At 40.7% G+C, this 21069-nt stretch overlaps 2 protein-coding genes across 5 annotated transcripts in view; one reads left to right on the forward strand and one right to left on the reverse strand.

Moving 5' to 3' along the window:
* LOC113013052 (dedicator of cytokinesis protein 3-like) overlaps positions 1–15441 on the forward strand; it is a 51631-nt gene extending 36190 nt beyond the window's left edge. Inside the window, exons 38-54 of one of the 3 annotated variants that reach the window (XM_026153637.1) lie at positions 2042–2190; positions 4461–4547; positions 4806–4910; positions 6186–6327; positions 6748–6914; positions 9060–9146; positions 9278–9457; positions 9566–9649; positions 9758–9874; positions 9977–10119; positions 10409–10544; positions 10789–10870; positions 11079–11194; positions 11307–11391; positions 11478–11600; positions 11752–11834; positions 12510–15441. In XM_026153637.1, coding sequence (XP_026009422.1) covers positions 2042–2190; positions 4461–4547; positions 4806–4910; positions 6186–6327; positions 6748–6914; positions 9060–9146; positions 9278–9457; positions 9566–9649; positions 9758–9874; positions 9977–10119; positions 10409–10544; positions 10789–10870; positions 11079–11194; positions 11307–11391; positions 11478–11600; positions 11752–11834; positions 12510–13118 — 2495 coding nt within the window. In that variant the 3' untranslated portion in view covers positions 13119–15441. The remainder of the gene's footprint in view (positions 1–2041; positions 2191–4460; positions 4548–4805; positions 4911–6185; positions 6328–6747; positions 6915–9059; positions 9147–9277; positions 9458–9565; positions 9650–9757; positions 9875–9976; positions 10120–10408; positions 10545–10788; positions 10871–11078; positions 11195–11306; positions 11392–11477; positions 11601–11751; positions 11835–12509) is intronic. The other 2 variants (XM_026153638.1, XM_026153639.1) reach the window with 2 other exon arrangements.
* Positions 15442–17409: 1968 nt separating this feature from the next.
* LOC113013110 (poly(rC)-binding protein 4-like) overlaps positions 17410–21069 on the reverse strand; it is a 34753-nt gene continuing 31093 nt past the window's right edge. For both annotated transcript variants that reach the window (XM_026153736.1, XM_026153735.1), the window contains exons 13-14: positions 19698–19867; positions 17410–18396 (exon numbers count right to left, since the gene is read on the reverse strand). In XM_026153736.1, the coding sequence (XP_026009521.1) occupies positions 18051–18396; positions 19698–19867 (516 nt within the window). In that variant the 3' untranslated portion in view covers positions 17410–18050. The remainder of the gene's footprint in view (positions 18397–19697; positions 19868–21069) is intronic.

The following is a 21069-nucleotide window of genomic DNA, read 5'->3' on the forward strand; positions in this document are numbered from 1 at the left end:
TTCATTGCCGCTTACGTAAAACAAACAACAGGCAGCTGGGAAAATGACCAAAACACATTTAAGTGTCCAGCAGAGTTGGGTGTGATTGCACATGTGGTTATTGTGTGAATCAGAACCAACATTAAAAAACTTTGCTTTTTTTTTTCCAAAATATGATTCAATTCAGAAGGTGGGATCAGCGGGTACAGTGGGTTCGTAGTGCTGGAACACTTACTTTTTTTTTTTTATTATCAGTTAATCTGCCAATTTATGTGTTTACCAGATTAATCATTCATTATGTAAAAAGTCTTCTTTGGACACAAAGGATAGTCAGCATAAAATGGATTTTAGTGGAAGTCTAGTGTTGGTTGAAAATTCAAATAGTCCAACCAACACTCAGAAACTCAAGGAAACTTAGTTTATCATTTCATAAGACAAAAATCAGCAAATTGTAACAACTGAAAATCTTTTTGAACTAATAATTTCAGTTGTACTTTATGTGACATTACACCTACCAAAGTGTGTTGACTTTTTCACAATTAACAAAGAGTCCATAGTGGAGACAACTCACTATCTATTTGTTTAGTTTAATAATTTTTTTATACTCCTCACGGTCAGAAAAATAAACAGAGAGTTGTTCATTTCATACTTAAAAAAGTATAAATACTGGCTAATATATATATATATATATACATATATATATAAATAAAAACACCCAGCACGCCCCTGTGGGCGGTTTATCCTTCAAGCTCGGGTCCTCTACCAGAGGCCTGGGAGCTTGCGGGTCCTACGCAGTATCTTAGCTGTTCCCAGGACTGCGCTCTTCTGGACAGAGATCTCCGATGTTATTCCCGGGACCTGCTGGAGCCACTCGCCTACATATATATATATATATATATATATGTATATGTATATATATATATATATATAGAGAGAGAGAGATAGATATATATATATAGATATATATATATATGTACAGACTTAGTTATTTAATAAGTGATGCAGAAGATTCTACGATGTCTTTTAACTCAACAAGACCGAGGCCTATTAACTTCTCCTCAGTGATCACAATTGACTTATTGGACACGACTAAACAATTCAATATGCAGCCGAAATCTGAAACTGCCCACACGGAGAGGCCAAACGCCTTCTAGAGAAAAGGTTTATGGTCAGTTGAGACAAAGATTGATCTCCAATCTACAAGCTACATTTGGCTACAATGACAAGAGACATGTTTGGACAAGTAAAGGTGAGGCTTCAGACCTAAGAACACTACAACGCCAAGCATGGTTGTGGTGGCATCATGCTCTGAGGCTGTTTTACTGCCAGTGGTACTGTTACATTAGACAAAATGAATGAAATAGCAACCTCACCTCAAATCAACTTGGACATAATTGGTTATTCCAACAGGACAATGATCCCAAACACACATGAGTATTGGTTTTGGAATGGATAAAGCAGGCTAACATTAAACTTCCTAAAAAATTAATTGATTACCCTTAAAAGCCAGATCTGTGCCAGGAAGCCAACCAATTTAAATGGTCTCTGCCATTCTGCCAAGAAGAAGGGTCCAACTAGAATTACATTTACCAAATATTAGCAGAGGTGTATTTCAGCCTATGAATATACTTTTGGTCTTGCTTGAATGAGAGAAAATCCAAAATGAATTCAAACTTGTGCACACAATTCTTGTTTTGTTTTTTTTAAACTCATTAAACATGTTGTATGCTGCGCAATTAGTAAACCCTGGAAAAAAGAATGATTCAAAGAAACCATTAAATCCCAAAGTTGCCATGACATCCATGCCCATGATTAGTCAGCTTCAGTCAAAACTATATTATAGGTCTGATATGGTGTTAACTGTGCAGATGCTCCCTGTAGTCTGACTGCTTTTAAACAAAACCATGATTATCAGGGGAGCTTAGGTTCATCCGACTGTTTTATGTCATACATCATCTGTTCACAAAAACTGGACAAAAAAATGTAACTATGCCTAAAGCCTTTGGGTTTTTACTTTTATAGAAGGTAATCTCAATTTTTTTTCATACCCTCTTGACAACAGAGGCAGCCTTCACCCTCCTGCTGTACTGGGAGCTGTTACAGTGGGAGGACCGGCCCCTAAGGGATTTTCTTCACTATCCCTGTCAGAGCGAATGGCAACGTAAAGAGAACCTGAGTCGTAAAATCCTCCACTACTTCAACAAGGGCAAGGCAAGTGAATATTTTTTATACCTTTCCTTTGTCTCCTGCTCCTGTTTCCGCTGACTTAAATCCAGTGTTTCATGCAAATGTTAAAGGCCTGTAATTTCTGACCTGTGCTAACCTCTGACTGCACTGCAGCGGAGCCTCCAGCAGCGAGTCAAATGAGGAAATGAAGTAAAGGCTGAGTTAACTTTATAGTGATGGATTGATATTACTAGGTCGTGCTGGACAAGTCACATTTGAAGCTAAATCAACTTAGATAAATGAAAGCGACATTCAATTTTATAGCTTTTTTTTTTTGCTTTTTGTTCAAAGGGCTGTTTGTTCTCATCTGCAGTGCAGCTGCTCCCAAGTATAATCAGATTTCTCCCTCATTAAATCTGGGAGTGAGTCAGAGTCTTGTAGTGCTTCTATTCAATGTTTTTCCCAAGTTTTTAGTGTGTTTTACATCTTTTGCCAGCCCCAGTAATTGCATATCTCCTCTTATTTTTCACAAGTTAGTCCTGCATGCTTCTGTTAAACTAGAATTCAGAGGGGCGAAAGAAGCACTAACCCTTCACCCAACCCTGCAGTGTAAAACCATGCTGTATAAAATCTTTAAAATGTAATTTCATTACTTATTAGCATTTTAAACTGTAATTGTGTTATTATTACCAGTATAGGCTCTTTATGAATATTTCTGTAGAGCATTAATGCTGTGTTAGGTGGGTAGTGGAGCTACTGTTCTACTATTCTATGCAATCTTCAGTTGTTACATCTTTTTACTGTTTACTGTGCAACCCAATCATCATATGTGGAAAATCATTGCAACTAAAACCAGTTAAATTAAGTTAAGAGTTCTCTGTGCTAAAGTAAACACAGACTATCATAATACAAATACAAACATGCTGCCTTTGCACGCAGCAGCGAGGGTCAGATTTCTGTTCAAATGTGATTTGCTTCCCAGAATCATTCCTCCCTGGCTGGTATTCATCCACCAAATTGAATTAGTTGACTGGTGTTGCTGCTTTGGAGAGGACAATGCCCTCTGGACTCTGGGAGCAGCTGAGAAAGAAATAAAAGTGGCCTCCTTCATTAAATCAGTGTTATTGCTGCTCTCGTTTAAAAAGGGAAGCTGTTCTTTACCTGCTGCTGCATTTGTTACAGTTCATACACGGCGAACAGAAATCTGTATCTGTTTAAAGGAAAGCTTGTGAAATAAATGATGAGACTTAGAAAAATGTTTCTACTGTGTATGAATCAGAGAGAAAACAGCTAAGCGAGGTTACGTTTTTAGATCTTTAATACTATGCTCGTCTTTTCCTCTCGTTTAAGCACAATTTTAACACATTTTAAATGTATTTTGTAACACATTTAAAATAAACTATGCTAACCACCTTCACTTTCATACACCGCTCTGAAAAGAAATGTGACTAATAATGCTAGTTTATTTAGCAGCAACAAATTGTATCTATTAAACATTCATAGCATAATTACAATAACACAATAATAGAAAGGGCTTTGCAAAGCAAATAGATTATAATTAAATAAATAGCTTAAAAAACACAAATAAAACAAGGATTAGGAAATTGAAGAAACAGTGGGAATAATATGACAGGTTAAATGAAGAAATAAAAAAAATGATAGATGAGGAAAAAAGCAGATTTAATAGAGTTTGGCGAAGTGGTTTAAAATTATATGCAGTTTGCTGCAGTTCAGTTCTCCCGGTAAGAGTTTCAGCTTTTACATCATTGCAATTTGAATTGTCTAACATGAGATGACTCAAAAGTCTTCACATGAATGAAAAACATAAAAAAGTTCAATTAACCGAATACAGTTTTGCAATAATAACATAGAAAATAAGAGTTGACTAATCCTAACTTTACTGCATAAAACTAATACTCATACTTTTTTTTTTCATATTTCTTTTAATCCACCAGATAATTTTTTTCAGTGTAGATCTCAGTAAAGCTGCTCCTGCTGCTGGTAATGAAAAATGATGAATGTAAGGTAAAACTGCCAGCAGATAGCAGACTCAGCAACACGTTCTATCACACATACCAATTAACTCTCTTATATGGAGAAATGGAAAAATAATATTAATAAAAGAAAAAGAAAACCTGAAATCATAATCGTCTCTTTGCACTAATCTGACAATTTAGATGCTGAAATTGTTCCATTTAAAATCTTAATAACCTACAACCTTCCCAAAACACACTTTTAATGTTATGACATTTCTCTTGATTATTAAGGATAAATCAAGATTTATTCTCATTCAGCTTCATTTTATGACTTTGCAGTGCTGGGAATATGGAATCTCTCTTTGCCGGGAGCTAGCTTTCCAGTATGAGACTCTATATGATTATCAGAGCCTCAGCTGGATACGGGTAAGTCCCGCATGTTCCTCATTTCTGCTTTTATTAGCAAACAAGCATCCTTTGTGATGAAGAAGGTGGTAGTGTTGACAGCTTCCTCCGTTATCATCATGCTCTGTTATTTGGTGTGACGCGTGCACAGCGGCAAACACAATGTCCTAATTACCTGTGCACGCCCACACTCCCAAGAAAATGGAGTCAGCTCAGTAATGTGTGTGATTGCTCGATTATTCATCTTGACTCTTTTGCATTTTTTTCATTCGGTGACAGAAAATGGAGGCAGCATACTATGACAACATCATTGAACAGCAGAGGATTGAACCGGAGTTCTTTCGAATGGGCTTCTATGGCAGGAAGTTTCCTTTCTTCCTCAGGGTAGGACTTTCCAAATCCAGTCTGACACAGATATAATCCTGCCCATGTGTTCAGATGTGCACTTCCACCATTGCTTTAACTGCAGTAGGCTGTGCAAGATGAGAAGTTAAAAAGTAAGATTGTTTACTAACCATTACTACCAAATATGTCATGGCCATCCTGACAGATTTTAGGGTGATGCATTAATTTCTTCTAATCTAAGTAAGTCTGCCCAGTGCGGTCCTCTGACAACAGATTTATTTGCACTCATTGCCTTGCCTATTACCCTTAGTTAAAGTAGCTATAATCTTTTTGTTTTGTTTTGTTTGTTTTTTTGTGAATGTATTAAAGAACACTGTGAAAATTATCCTAGAATTATCACCTAAATCTCTCATTCCTGAGGGCTTTACAGAGGCTTGTTTAGTTGTCTGTCCTATTACTTTGCTCCCTGTCACTTCTTTCATACACTACAAAGACCATAAGTATTGGGCTACTCATTCATTACACCTACAGGAGCTTGAAATCCATGCATGAAACTCCCATGCACAGTTTTTGTGTTAATATCAATGCCAGACGAGGTGTGGAGCTCAGCAGAGCACTGGTGAATTTTACACACTTGGTGACCCCACTATGTTGCCTGCAACTTTGCTGAGTTGCTGTGGTTCCTAAATGCTTCCACTTACAGTTTATTGGGGAATATCTACGAAGGAAGGCATTTCACAAACTCACTTGTCTTACCAGCGACGTCCTATTATTGTACCACACTCACTCAAATTCAGTGAGTTCATTAGAACAACCCATTCTTCCACAAATGTGGTTAATTTTGTAATTTGCTTACTTCAATGTTCAGTAGCTATAAAGAGTTAGGTCTGCGCTTGGTTTTAGTTAGTAGATAGTCCACTAACTGAAAAACCACTGTATGCTTTTCAGTTAGTCGCCTATCTACTGCTGCACATAAACTATACGGACACAAGTATTCAGCCTCTTAATCTTTAAATTAAGACGTTCTCAGTCCACTTGTCACTGATGTATAAAATGAAGCATCTATCCATTCAGTTTGACTCTACAAACTTCAGATTATATATTTATAGTCTGACGAGTGCACTGGAAATCCAACCATACGCCCTTTCTTGAAATGTAATTTATTTGTGCAATACCACCTAAATTTAATAGTAAATCAGACAGTACTTGAAAGAATTAAGCAATGTCCAGAGGAATGCCTCACTTAAACTCTGAGAATCATTTGCAGCAGATTCTCAGCAACATTTCGGTCTTATGTCTTTTCTCTTTCTCCAGAACAAGGAGTTTGTCTGTCGTGGGTATGACTATGAACGGCTGGAGGACTTTCAGCAAAGGATGCTGGGGGAATTTCCGCAAGCCATCGCCATGCAGCATCCAAACATTCCAGACGACACCATCCTGCAAAGTGACGCTCAGTGTATCCTGGCAGTTTCACTATGGCTAAAACGACTTCATTATTTTTTCTTTAGAGTGAGAGACCATTACAACATCAGTCCGCAGATGTTCATATTGCATTGAGTCATTCGAAAAGCAGTAACCAGATTTATTTTGCATTTTTGCCTGGTAGATTTAATGACTTGAAAAGCAGAGCGATTGCTCCACGTGTTGTGCATTTTATTGGCTTTTGATTACTCTGCTAAGCATTTGAGTGTTGTTATTAGAAATTATTACAGATTAAATACTGAACTAAACACTGACGTTGATTTCCAGGGTCACACAGGAAAAACTAAAGCTCTGTCTAAGTATTTCTTTTGAACATCCCCTCTGCTCTTCCTCCTCAGTGAATATGCATGTATGTCGGACTTTGTCTGTCACTTCCTTGACACTTGGCTTCTAGACTTGCAGATCTATGCGGTGACTCCAGTGTCAGACATTTCTGATGTGCCTCAGCTGGAACGTGTGCCTGAGAGGATCAAGAGTTTCTACCGCATAAACAATGTCAGCCGCTTCCACTATGACAGACCTTTCCACAAGGGGCCCAAGGACCGCGAGAATGAGTTCAGGGTACGTTGAGCCCGCAGTGCCAGCTCAGCCCATTTCTGACTCACTGTTTAGTTTTTTTTACATGAAAATACTGAATATGGCTGTAACGCTATTATAAAACGCTATTATAAAACAATGAAACGGATCCAACTCTGTGGAAATTGCAGTGTAATTATGCAGACATTTTTTCATTTAAGAGACATAAGCAGGTATCGGTGACGTAAGCAAGTGCAACACTTAAGGTGGCCACAGGGGAGTGCCTACAGCTCTTAGACAATAACGCCTTTAAAGACCTTTAATGCCTTTAAATTTCTCTGCTACGTAATTGAAGATAAATATAATTAGATTTACTTTATTATGAGCTATGAGAAAAAATTGCAACAAAGTTAAACCAAGTGTTAATAAGATTTTTAGTATTAAATCTGGTCAGCTAAAGTCAATATTGTCACATTTGCCGCATTATTATTTGAGACACATTCTGGTTTAATAGTTCTTCTGTGTGGAGTAAATTGAGTTTGTAATATCAGGTTTTCATTCAAATATGACTCGCTTGTGTAGCAACAGTCACTGAATAAAATGTGACCACATCAGTCGTAATCACTGCAAAATTGAATAATGCGTGAAGAGGAAAAGCAAAACTGCACTAGCATGAAATAATTATAGGCACATAACATATATAGATACAAATAAATATACACTCATCAGCCACTTTATTAAGTACATCTCGTTAGTACCAGGCCTTCAGAGCTGCTTTAATTCTTTGTGGCATAAATTCAATAACATACCTCAGAGATTTTGACCCACCTTGACATGATAGCCTTTCCTGAATGATATACAGCAAATGATACAACGATGAAACTGCCTGCCTATCTTATGTATGAATTTGGTTCCTTCTTAACATTTTCAGATCACTCAGTGCAGCATGTGACACAGTAACGGTTTAAAATGTGCTGAAACCCAGCAGCTCCTTTGGATATAATTCTCTTCATACATTTGGGAAATAAATTCTTAATAACCTCAAAATCTGTTTGAATGTATCTGCTGGAAATGTCTTTTCCCACGCCAGTCTTATTTACTTTCTGAACCATAGCTGCTCTGTTCCTTTTTGACTCCCAGCCAGGGCGAAATGTCACCATCAAACGATGAAGCGAAATGTAACAGCGCACAGAGGCCGTGGTAAAAAAAAGTCAGTGATGAATAATGGTCTGATATTTAGATCGGCAGTTTCTGAAATAGTCAGGCCAACCCATTTGGCACCAAAGACTATTACAAAGTCACTTAAATCATCTTTCTCCCCCATCCTGATGCTCGGTTTAAACTTCAGTAGCTCATTTTGCTTAAATGAACACTTTAGCATGTGTGCCTAACAAAGTGGCCGTTCAGCCTATGTATTGGCTTAATACAACAATAATAAAAGAAGAAAGTCATCTTGACAGGTGGTGAAAAGCATTCATTGTATCAAGTTAATAATTTCATGATATATTTAAAGTCCTAACCACTTAATCTTATTTCACTTAATCTTTCAGATTTATTTCAACTAAGTTTGAAACACAACATTCGGGATCTTATTATCACCAAACAGGATCATAACAGTATCAGATTATAAGAGGCTATCTGTACCAAAAAAGGAATTTAAAGAAGGTATTTTCTATACTGCAAAATTCTGTTTTCTCAAAATAAGATGTTTACATGTGCATAACACAACCAGAATACTCTGACTGTGAGTACTGTAATACTGGATACTACATGTACATAAGGTAAGATAAAAAGAAAAGAAGAAATCAATTTCCCTTAAATTATAACTTTAACAGTCAGTAAATTAATACAGTTGTTTAACTTTTGCTGCTGTTGTTTTTATTGTTGTTATTTTACCTGCCATTTCTATCTCGATGCTAACAATGCTCAAATCCCTACAACCTTCAGGGCTTAAGAGACTTGTAGGTATGATGCTGTTTGTCCTGACACAGTAACCCAAATTCAGAACCACACCACACAGGAATTCTCACTAGTCTGAAATGACCTATATCGTACTCTACAACACGGTGCTGAATAGTTTGCCAGCCCAGTATCTCTTATACACTGTCGGGTCTCCACTCGGTTTTCTTTTATATTAGTCTAGCAGATGTGGCTAATATGAGATGGCTTCTTTGTCCACATGTTTAACAGAGTCTGTGGATTGAGAGAACAACCTTGATCCTCTTGCGTCCTCTCCCTGGTATCTCCCGTTGGGCAGAGGTCGAAAGGAGAGAAGTGGTAAGGAGCTCAAACGTTCTCTCACTCACCTTGTATCGTACACATTACCTAAAGGCCAGTTTTCTGTTAACATTTAAAGGCCATCTCCTCTTTCATCAAAGCTCAGAGTAAATATCTGTATTTATTTCAAGGTGGAGGTCAGCCCTCTGGAGAACGCTATTTACGTGGTGGAGAATAAGACCCAGGAGCTGCGGACTTTGATTAGCCAGTACCAGCACAGGCAGCATCATGGGAACATCAACCCGCTCAGCATGTGCCTCAATGGGGTCATAGATGCTGCTGTGAATGGAGGCATTGCCAGATATCAGGAGGTACTGCTGTAGGGCTGAGGGAGAGGGGAGAGAGGATGGCAGAAATGATGAATGATGAATTGGCGTTGTGAGAGAGATCTTTATTTTTTGCCTCACCCTCTACCACAGGCGTTCTTTGATAAAGACTACATCAGCAGTCACCCAGAGGATACAGAGAGGATCTCACATCTGAAGGATCTAATGCAGGAACAAGTCAGGCTGGGTTTAAAAAGTTCAAAATATACGTTAACTGTATGTTAACCATAACATATGGTTATGAAACCTTCAGGTCACTATTGATTCCTCTGATTTCATCATCAGGTGCACATTCTCGGAGTAGGGCTGGCTGTTCACGAGAAACTGGTGCATCCAGAGATGCGTCCTCTGCACAAAAAGCTTGTGGACCAGTTCCACATGATGAGAACAGGCTTACACCACGTGAGTAGAGTGACACGTGACTCAAACTATACGCCAAGTGTGTTTCAGTGCATTAAGTTTATAAGTAAGTGTATGCGTGAGCAGTGTAAATATTCAGAGCAGTATATGGTTGGGTCCCAGCAGGGTCTGCCTGGCGTGGATCGATTTGGACCTGCGGGGTGCCCAGGGGTTAATTCTCCCAGAGGCATCCTCTCCTCCCACAGCCACATGAGCCCTGAGAGCGTGCGGCTCATGCACAGACACAGGTCAGTCGTGGTGCTCTTCTAAGCTAGCTTAGAGATTCATTTGGTGTTTTAGCCTCATAATTTCCAAACCTTCAAAACAATACCCAGGGCAGCTGTATGAATTTATGCGCTATGTTATGACCGTGATGTGAATCTACAATGCAGTATGAGCCAAACTCTTGAAATTAACACCAAATGCCCTCTGAAATAAATCTGTACAGGCTGTAAAAGAGGCATAAAAATGCAAAATGATTAAACAAACACAGAGATAAATGTTTCAGTGATCTCAACCGTTATGTCTGTCCTGCAGTCCTCTAAACCTGCAGGGCTCGATCCGACACTCGTCCTCCTCCCTGTCCTCTCACACGTCGAGTGAGGCAGGAAACCTCGTCATCATGACCGACGGCCTGATGGGGGAGCACCCTGAGGAGGCATTACACATGCAGGTAGGAGTTGGATGACGTAAAAACGAACAAATACTGGTGGGAATGTGCTTCAGCTTGTAATAATTTGCGTTCTTTACAGAGTGCAACTCACATGAGATCCGATCTTTTGAGGATGTAAACTATAATCTAACTCTTTCACTTAATTGTTATTGTTTTGATGAACTTTTCTTTTCACAGCATTAATCATTGGTTTATTCTACAGAGTACAAAAGCACAAAAGACAAATAAAAGTTTTGTTTTGCAGCCAAGCCCTTCGTCCTCCAGCCTGAGCTCAATCCGCTCCAACTCTTCCCAGATTATTAACTCTGCCCCCTCAAGTGCCAGAGGTGAGGAACAAAGCAGAAAGTCACATCTGATAGTTACTACTGTATATTACCCATACTAACCATCCTGTAATAAGATGCTCACATAAATAAGCAACACTAGAAAGTAACAAGGCTGCAAAATTCTGCACTTTTATGACAACAAACATCTTTGTCTCTTACTTATTTGCAAATAGAAATCGTTTACTTGCGCGTCTTTTCTTTTGTCCAGGCTCTCCATCCTTACCCGATAAGGCCAAACACAACCGAGAAGTGATGATTCTGTTGCCGTCTCATCGCGAGAGAGCCAACAACTCCATGTACTACAACATGGCAGAGAATGGGCAGGTGGGGGGAAATCTGCAGTCCCGTAATGCTGAATGAATATACAAACAAAAATGTGTTCTGTTTCTGTGTTTCTGATTCATTTTGTTCTTTTGCTTCATTTTATTTTTTCCAGAACAACCACATGCAGCGTGCCTTACTTCAGCAAGTTAGCCCCTGTAAGCCTTGTACTGATGTTCATATGACGCTACCAGAGAAAGGTAACATATATGAGCAGCAAACTAGCTATTTTGGTGCATAAGATGTTTGTGCTGTCTTAAAAAAAAGTTTTTGTATTCCCTTTCAGTCTTTCCCAACACTCCCAGTAGCTGGAGTCTGGATGGGGAGAACAGGGAGCAGATGACCTACATGCCAGCTTCTACCGGAGGGGTAATAATGCCCCCTGTCCCACCCAGGTCCTTCCCACCAGGTACTATTTCATTTTACTTCACAGTTATGCTTATCGAGGATTTCAGGGAATCTGTTTGGTTAGGGTACTACTCCTCATTGTCTATAATGATCTGGACTTTGTGGGCTTTTATTTTTTTATTCCTTTTCCTGACTTGAACTTCTCTTCACAGGACATTTCCTGATGCACTGTGATGCATTTCACCAACAGAACAGCGACCCTCCTCCTGCCCTGCCTGTCCGTTCCCTCCGAAAGGTACAAGCTTAAGAAAAACATCATCCACTTTGAATTTATAATTTTGTATTTGCCTGTTGTAGCAAAAACCCTGCCACATTAGGGACATTAACGCACACACTGTCAGATATGGTGACTAGTGTGCTTGGTTTCTTTATTATTTACACACTTTTATCACCGTCTTTTCAGACAGAGCCGGAGCTTTTTCAGGGCGCCAGCCGCTGTAGATTTCTGGCTGCCAAACCAAGTTCTGTGCAGTCACCTCAGTCTCAGTGCGCTACTGCATAAGTAGAAGAGACATGATTAGATAAGGACTGACAGTTTCCAGCCAGCCTCTCTTGGCACGGTCTTCTAAACCTTCTACTCCACCCCTCCCCTGCATCTGAGCCAAAGACCACACCCTGCTACCACACCTGCTTTGTTCAGGACGCATGACTTTCAACACTGGCAAATGTTTACTTTGTTTATTTTGATCTTTTGATTATTTGAGGTTTCTCCTATCCTCGATCCACTTTTAGATATCATCTTTACTCTTTTCCCCATAAAGATGAAATTTGACAACAGCTCTAAAAAGCACCCAAGAGGGAAAAAGTTAAAAGAGATATCAAGCCGAAATGTAAACGTTAAATGTAAACAACATTACTTTAAAAAAAGACACCCATGACATCCTCTCTCTTTCTCTTTCTCTTTCTCTAGTCTCCTCTCCACCCAATCCCTGGCTCTCCTACCAGTCCTCAGTCTGCTTTGGGAGGCAGTAACTCCACTCTATCAGGCAGCGCCAGCAGCGGTGTCTCCTCCCTGAGTGAGAGTAACTTTGGGGGTCAGTATCCTGATCCTGGACCCATCAGGAACGATGCCTTGGAGCCTCTTCCAAGTCACCTGTGGTCCCCACCTGACGAGTACATGGCGTCTCCCTACATGCACATCCACTACGGCGGAGGAGAAATCGACTCCATGGACCCGGTTCGCCCTTTCCACTACCGCAGCCCTGCGTCACACCCGCACAACCACCCGCACCCTCACGCTCATGCCCACCCAGGGCTGGACAGCCACTCACATGGGCCACCAACTCACCACCACGCCCCTACTCATGGCCCTCATCACATCCCTTACCGCAGACCTCAGCCTCCAGCTGTTCCCCCCAAACCCTACTTGAGAGAGGGCTGCATTCCTGAGGAGGACCTGCCACCTCAACCCATCCCGCTCCCCCGCAGGATCTTCCATTCCCCTCATGGCCACAGAGAGGACCAGGGCAAACATGCCTGGGAGCAGTGCATCAGCGAGGAGCACGAGGAGACACAGTGATCTGAAACTCCAGCTCAGTTTACGTTAGAGCTTTCTTCTCCTTTTCTTCTTCCCTTCATTTGCACTGAGTAAAAGGAAGCGGTAGTAGAACAAGTCTAATGTGACGCAATGGAGCATGCTCGATTGTCATGTTCTGCGGTTTAACTTCAGTGCACATGAAGGAAAGGAACGAAGGAGCGAAGACGGTTGAAGCTACGGTTTGAGGCACAACCGCTGCCGCTGCTTCGTGTGGCCTCTTAGAATTAAAAGAAAAATATCTCTTGAACAATGGGATCAATTAACTTCTGTTCAAAAATTGGTATTGATTGTACACAATTGTACAACTCGTCTGTGAGCATGTTTTTTTTTCCACTTGAGAATAATATGAAAACGGTTTTGTGAAACATGACGACCACGATCATAACCAACATGATCCCAGGTGCAGTATAAGCTGTGAACTCCCTTAATTTTGCTTTTCATGTCATTTCACAACACGAGGAAACTACAGAAGGTTATTAGTCACAGCGAGGTGACTTCTCTGCTTTAAATGCTTCATATATATGAATTCTTATTTTGATAAATTTGCTACATTATAGTGTTTTCAAAGGCTTACGTCCATTATGTTTTTTCAAAACACTGTTAAGTGCTCCTTAATAGTGAATCATATCAAATGCGCACTGTAATACGTGTTGCTGCTGGGCTGTCGCAAATCGCTGGTGTACTTGCAGCTCTCCTCTTGGACCAGCATCTCAAGGGACACGAACTTAAGTCACTGATGATTTCCCATCCGTACCATGCGTATGGAAACCCACGTGAATGTATTCAGATGAGATGTTCCTACTTGTATTGCACCAGCTGCAATCCTGGCTAATGTTTAAGTGCTTTAAGTTGAGTCTTTGTTGAAGACGTCTCTATTTGTCTCTTCTGTGTGACAAAGATATCTCGAGAGGAATGAAGGTGTTTGGGAGTCTGAAGGCAAACTGAGGACAGTTGACAGACAGGCCCCACACCTGTCAGCTTTCATGTTCACGGAGAATGAAGAACTGTCCACTTCACACCTGCTGGACTCCAAACTAACACCAACACCACTCTCTCGCCGTCATTTTCCTTCTCTGTGTATGGTTGTCAGACCATGTTGAGCAGTGAGGGCTGAACCTGGACAGCTGCAGTGGCAATTTTTGTTGCGCCTGACGACACTGTCGAGCCCACACGCCCCCCACCCATCCGCCCCAACTGCTCAGTGACCGGTCGAGGAGCCCACACAGACAGCATTGGAATCGCCTACCTGCCTTAAGTGCACTCAAATGCAGTTTGACCTCTCATCCGGACTGTGGGGAGCTCATGTAGTAACAGCCATTCTCCTTTTCACTTTCTTCACTGTAAACTCCCTGAAGGAAAAAAAAATAGAAAAAAAGAAGATATCTACCTAGTGATGTTTTTGTATGGTTTTGTCCCGCTTTGGTTTCAGATTGTTGTTTGGTTTGTAGCGCTAATATTTCTTATTCTGCCTGCGGCTCTTTCTCAATTACCTTCTGTTGTTTCAAAACTGATGACATGTTACACAAGAATGCTGAAGCCCGGACTGGCAGAAAGGTTTACTTTTACTGTGGGGCAGAAGGAACAGCGCTCTTTATCGTCCCGTGGGGGTTGGAAGGATATAGCTAATATTTTAACAATTACTTGTTTTCCTGGTTGTTTTTTGCAGGTGGATGCTTTGTGTTACTGTACATCAAGTTGTCAGCTGACTAGACAACATCTATTTTTGTATGTGAGATCATCAGTTGTGTGAACATATTTCAGAAACCGTACCGAGACAGAAGGCACTGAATAGGCTGCTGTACTTTGTATGGAGTTGAACATGAGGTCATTAGATCTGTAACGGCACGTGAGTATCTCTTGTGAGCTTGATGGCGTTGAGGATAACTGGTGACTGAAGTGATACTCAAAATATAGGTACAATAGAATTTTTCAATGTAAATTCTGTTATTGTACATACAGCAGTATTGTGAAATATTTTTGAGAATTATTGCAGAAACCCCCAAAAGGTTTATTGTTGTTTTGTGTATATACATGTACTCCAGAGATCAATGTAATTGATAAATATCTATAATCAGTGTTTGGAAAAGGACGAATCCATTAGACTGTGGCCGTCTCCACCGTTCTTGACTTGAGTCCTCTCATATAAATACTTTATACACTTTTCAATGTGCTTTCCTGTACATATGGTGTTAGCATGATCAAACAGTGTTTGGTTGTAAAAGTGGTTTTCCTACTCCCATAACTGCTGTGGTATGGAATTCATTAACAATGCCAAACATTAAAGACAATCTTTTATCAGCTCTAACTCTTCCTCGCTACCTTTTTCTGTACCGTGAAGGGTCACGCAGAATATTGAGTCGACAGTGGAGGGTGCTGTTTGTCACTGAATTACTGAGGCTGAGCGCTACAGTGGTAAGAATGCAGATATTTGTGCTATTTTCAGTTTTGCGAGTGTCTGTGCATAGATAACGGCATGCCACACATCCCCCGAGTCCACCACAACTGAAAGAAGAAGAAGAAAAAAGAAAATGTGACAGCTAAGTGACAGCTAGGGTCCCAGCTGTCACCAGCTCAAACTTCATGCTTTGATATTCTAATGCAACGTATCTGGTGTGTGGTAATGGAGCTGGAATATCAGTGGAGTTTATCTGTTCGTGTAAAGAAAGCATATTTCACAGTAAGCTATTGGCAAACCTTTAAATACTATGGACTTTGATCTGTTTCAGACTATAAATGCTATAAAACTGTAACATAATCACATGATAGGTTTTTATAGTATACTAAGGGTCAAAGGGAATGGGTTAGTTAGAAATAGACTGCAGTCAGAGGCTAAAGTTGACGTGTTTGACCACAAGGGACAGCACCATATTTGGTGAAAAACAAATACTGCACATCAACACAAACACCTCATACAAGCTGTCCAGCATGGTGGTGAAGTGATGATCTTCTGGGCTTAGAACAGGAGCTGGACACCTTGCTGTTGTTGCGCTGACCACAAACTCCTCCGTACTTAAAGTATTTTGGAGTCAAATGGTGGGTCATCTGTCAGGCAGCTAAAACCCAATACTGGGTCATGTAAGAGGACAAAGATTTCAAGTACAAGAACAAACAGAACAGCTGGAAAAGAAAAGAAAGTGTTGTAATGGTCAAAGTCAACCTGCCTGAAATGAGGTGGTGGGCCCTTAAGAGAGCTGTGCCTACACGAATGCCTGCAAACCCCATTGAACTGAAGCAAAGAAGAGTGGCCCAAAATTCCTCTACAATCATGTCAGAGACTGATCATACAGAAAATTGTTTTTTTGAGTTACTGCTGAAAAAGGTGCTCTGATTTGTCATTTGAAGGTGATTTTACAAGCATTATATCTTGGCATGTACTTGGATTTTAGGAGGTCCTAGAAAGAATAATATATAAACTCACAAGTGATGTTACCATAGAGACAGAAGAGAAATTCAAGGATCTCAAAGATCAAGTTTTCTTTGTGTCATAATTTAGCTTCACTGTTTGCTGGACTTCAGCAGAAAGTCTATGAAACTGAGGCACTGGCTCTTTTTTTGTTTGCCTCTGAAAAGTGAATGCGTTTGGTAACAGTGAGAACTGCGCATTCATAGTGTCTCGCATATCCATGATGCAGTGACAGAAAAAAACAAAAAACAGAAATAGTTAGGATGAAAGGATTGTAGCTGCCTCTCCTGAGGATGATGATGCTGTGGTGCATGCTGATGCAGATACAGATTTTTTTTTCCACAGCATCGCTGTGAATCCTCAGATCTTTTCTAGCTCCTAGCCATGTTAGTGCCCCTTTTTTCCCCCACACAAACCCCTCTGCCTTACAGTCTCTCTACACTTTGTCTCAAGGGACTTACAGAGCGCATTTTCTCTGCACAGAACGCCATGCGATTGTGCGCTTTTATACATGCACACTTACATGTGAGCACATTGCCCATCATGCCAGCAGAGCTCTTTTCTCCTCTGAGGTTGCACCGTCTCATTCTGCAGTTATTGTTTTGGGGCACATGAGCACAATAGTGTGAAACGAATCTCTCATCAGTTCTTGCAGCTAAAATGAGAACCTCCCATCTTGTTGTTATTTGAGAGAAAACCTAAATGTGGCGTTGTCTTGTTTGTGTGTGTGTGTGTGTGTGTGTGTGTGTGTGTGTGTGTGTGTGTGTGTGTGTGTGTGTGTGTGTACTGTTTCCTCCTGAAAATGAGTTTCTGCAAAGCTGCATCATTGCTCTTTGAATGCCTGTGAAGGAAATAGATAAAGCCACCATTAACAGGAACCAAAGACTTTTAATAAGTGAAACAATACTAATAAATAAAGATTAACCAAGTTGCACATTCAAAATAAATTCCAACAAAAAAGACATAACACTGAACAACGTAAAGTACAGTAATATAGCACAGATTATTAAAAAAAAAAACAAAAAAACAAAAACAAAACACCCCCCAGACATTTACAAATTTTCTTAAAAACTTCAAGAGGCAAACGTAGACATTGTATAAAAGCATCATACAGTAGAGCATCTGTCATCTGAGTATAATTTACAAATTTATTGAGGATAAATACTTAGCTGATCTCTAACTTGAGACACACATGTAAACACTGGTAAACATGTGTGTCTCAGGTGAGACCTCAGCCCTTTTTTTTTTTTATTGTTTTTTTGTGATCAATAACAGTGATGAGGTGACAATGAAAGCTGTCCATCAATTCATGGGTAACTCACAAATTATCTATAGTCGTAAATAACTTTTAATAGCTTTATCCACATCTCCATTGGTCTCGTCTCTGTTGGTGTGTCATAGAATAAAAGGCAAGAGCATCTCTGCCAGCGGATATGGCTACATCAGGGGTTTGTGAAAGAACACTGCAGCTGTCCTTCATCTGACTCTGCGCACGGAGCTCAGAGGCTTCATCAGTAGGGAGCGAACTTCTGTCTCTCTGGCTTTTTGATGCAGTTGGCTGAAGAGATTTTGGCTGTGTAGGCAGCCAGAGTGGTGTGGGAGGGTGCTGCAGTGACGGCTACGGCTGGGGCCGGGCTGGACAAAGTCAGAAAGGGGACGGACTTCACCCCCAGCAGCCCGGAGAGGGGCATGGCACCGTACGGAGCTCCCAGAACATGAGCTGGGGTCAGGGTGCTCACGGCAGCCAGGGTGGGTGCAGGAGAAGCAGCTGGGGAGGCTGGCTGGGTGAAGGCCATGTTGAGGTCAACTGGACTTCCCATGCTGGCTGCCTGGGCTGTAGATTTGGCTGTCTCTAAACTATGATAGGAAAAAAAGAAAAGAAAAGAGAGTCGTGAAGATTAGAGGATTATTCTGTTGCTGCAACACTGGGAGAAGTTTCTGGAAAATCATTAAAGGGGAACTCCACCAAAGTTACTTATTGTAGTTTGTTTGCAGGTCTTGGAGAGCATTAATGCATGTGTGGAAAAAAAGAAAAGCTTTTTGTGGCTCCAGAGGGAACTACGTTACATTATAACAGATTTACTGGAAGTGATGCCTTTTAAGTCAGCGTCCGTTAGAGGTTAAAGAACGCAAATGTGAAAATAAGAAGAATCAGAGGGCATGAAAACCAAGTGTTGGAAATACCCACTGCCCTCTTAAAACCCTGCCTCTTGCCCTATGTCAGCTGGGGAAGGCTCCAAGCTCCTGTGACCATGAAGTGGAAGGAAATGGATGAATGAAGATGTTAATATTGCAAGTCTATAAGGCGGCCTCCACCATTTGATAAAAAAAATCTTTGTCAGGGAGTGTATCATTTGTTCCATTTGATTTGTCTCCCATAACTTTTTGAACTAGTTGTTTTACAGGTTTGAGCGACTTCACTGTGATCCACTTTATTGCTGCAGTAGCTGTTAGCAGTATTCTTTAATATCTCACCCTCAATATAGTATTTGTTTATGACGTGACAAACATAAGTGAGTACGATCACCAGTATATGGCCCAAATTTTCTTCAACACTTGTTCAACTTTGCTGGAATATCTTTTGCCCCCGTTACTGGTATCCAGAAAAATCTCCTGGCTACCTGTCATTTGACTCCCTCTATGTATTGTAGTTGGTTATCAGGTGCAATCGAGTACATACTGTATATAAACTTTTTTTTTTATCATTGTTGACACCTTTTTGTCACTGCTAGCATATGTTTTACACAGAAAGAAATGCGGTTTGAGGAACACCAAAAAATAATGAGGCAAAGCTGATCTGAATCAGTTACAAGAATTAAAGTGGGAATGTTTTTGTATTTTTTCCTCTTTTTTTTTTTTGAATTGTTAAAAGCAAGAACTGATAACTACATTTAATGCAGATTAATTTCCTTCCTTATGGTCTTATATAGAAGAAAAGCTAATTTAAAAAAAACATGTCAGAGCATAGCAATGCCTGAATTCCAACAAGACATTACTATCCAGCACACAACACAGACCTGCTCTTACTCATTCTTCATACCAGCAGCACCTCATTACCACTTATAGCACAGCCTTTGACCCTTTTAAGTCGGTGCTTTTCTGTCAGGCCTGTGCTTGCAATGATTCATTAGATGGCTGTGTGTGTCACTGGGCCTTACCAGGAGGTAATGAGGTACTGGGCCAGGTTGATGCTCACTGGTGTTCCTGTGATAGTGACATGGCGATCGCTTGTCCCGTCCAGCTGGCTCCCGATTTTAATCTGAGCTCCTGACACCTGCCTGATCTCGTTGATCTTAGTGCCCTGACGACCAATGATCGAGCCAATCAGCTGCGGGAGGACAGAGTTGAGACAGATCAGGTCAGTTTGATGGAAAAATTAATTACTACGTAGATATACAGAATCTGGGGGGTTTAATAAATCATTTGACTGAACGCAGCGTTTTCCCACTGTCGGCTCTGTTGTGCTGATCAAAGTGATTCTGACAAAGGGGGCAAAGGAGAGGGAACACTATGAAAACTGCACTGCTGTTGAGCTGACTTAATGCAGCCCACTTCAAATATTGCAATTACATTGTTTGTCTTCACTGGATTGGTCATTCATCATGCATGTCAAACCTCCTCCCCCCCTCTGGCGGGTCTCCCTTAATTGCTACTGTGTGCGCACCGGTAAAAGAGACGAGAGAAGGCACATTTGCCTCTCATTAATCTGAGTGGCTAAAAGGTTATTGATTCCTCAGAGTGGTGATGACTTCCCAAACAAATCACTTCCCAAACACACGCCAGCTAGATGCATCTCTGCACTAATGGAAAACATAATGGGAAAATAACTCAAATATATAATATACAGTCCCATTGGCTTGAGTGTTCTCTCTGCTGAGAGCAGATTAGACAATGACACGAGTTTTATTGCATTCCAAAATACATTATCACTTTTGTTTTGCTTTCATTACCTGCACCCTTGGCCATTAGTGACAATATTCAGCAGAGCCAAAGCTCGGGGCAACAGCTCAAGTGCAGGGTGTCAAGGCTCAGGCGACAGGGTTATGCTGCCAAATATATTGCGAGTGGGCCAGACAGTGATGAAGTACTTGTAGTAAGTGAGTGTGCAGGAAGTTTAACAGTGGCTGACGTATAGGCAGAAGTACACAACACACACGCGCGCACACACACACACTAACACAATGTCCTCCCTCCATTTTACATTCCTTTCCTGAGAAGTAAGCAGCCTGTTCCACAATGTCTGATCTGTCACACAGCGACCTGGTTGCTCTGCCTGGCTATTATTGGCTCCGCAGTTTATTTAGAAGGGGAGAAATACACAGAGAGTGGCCAGCCTAGAGAGCAACTCTAGAAACAATGCTCCCTACAGAGCTCAAATCACAGATTACATCTCTACCCCACTGAGACTAAAAATCATGGGCCTTTTACACCAGCTTGCCCACACACATCTTTGTGTGAACAAACTGGGAAAAAAGAACAAAAAAAAAAATCAGATAATTAAACTTTTGGGCTTTTTAAAAAGCTGTTATT

The sequence above is a fragment of the Astatotilapia calliptera genome, chromosome 20 (assembly GCF_900246225.1).
Source record: "Astatotilapia calliptera chromosome 20, fAstCal1.2, whole genome shotgun sequence".
Lineage (NCBI taxonomy): Eukaryota > Metazoa > Chordata > Actinopteri > Cichliformes > Cichlidae > Astatotilapia > Astatotilapia calliptera.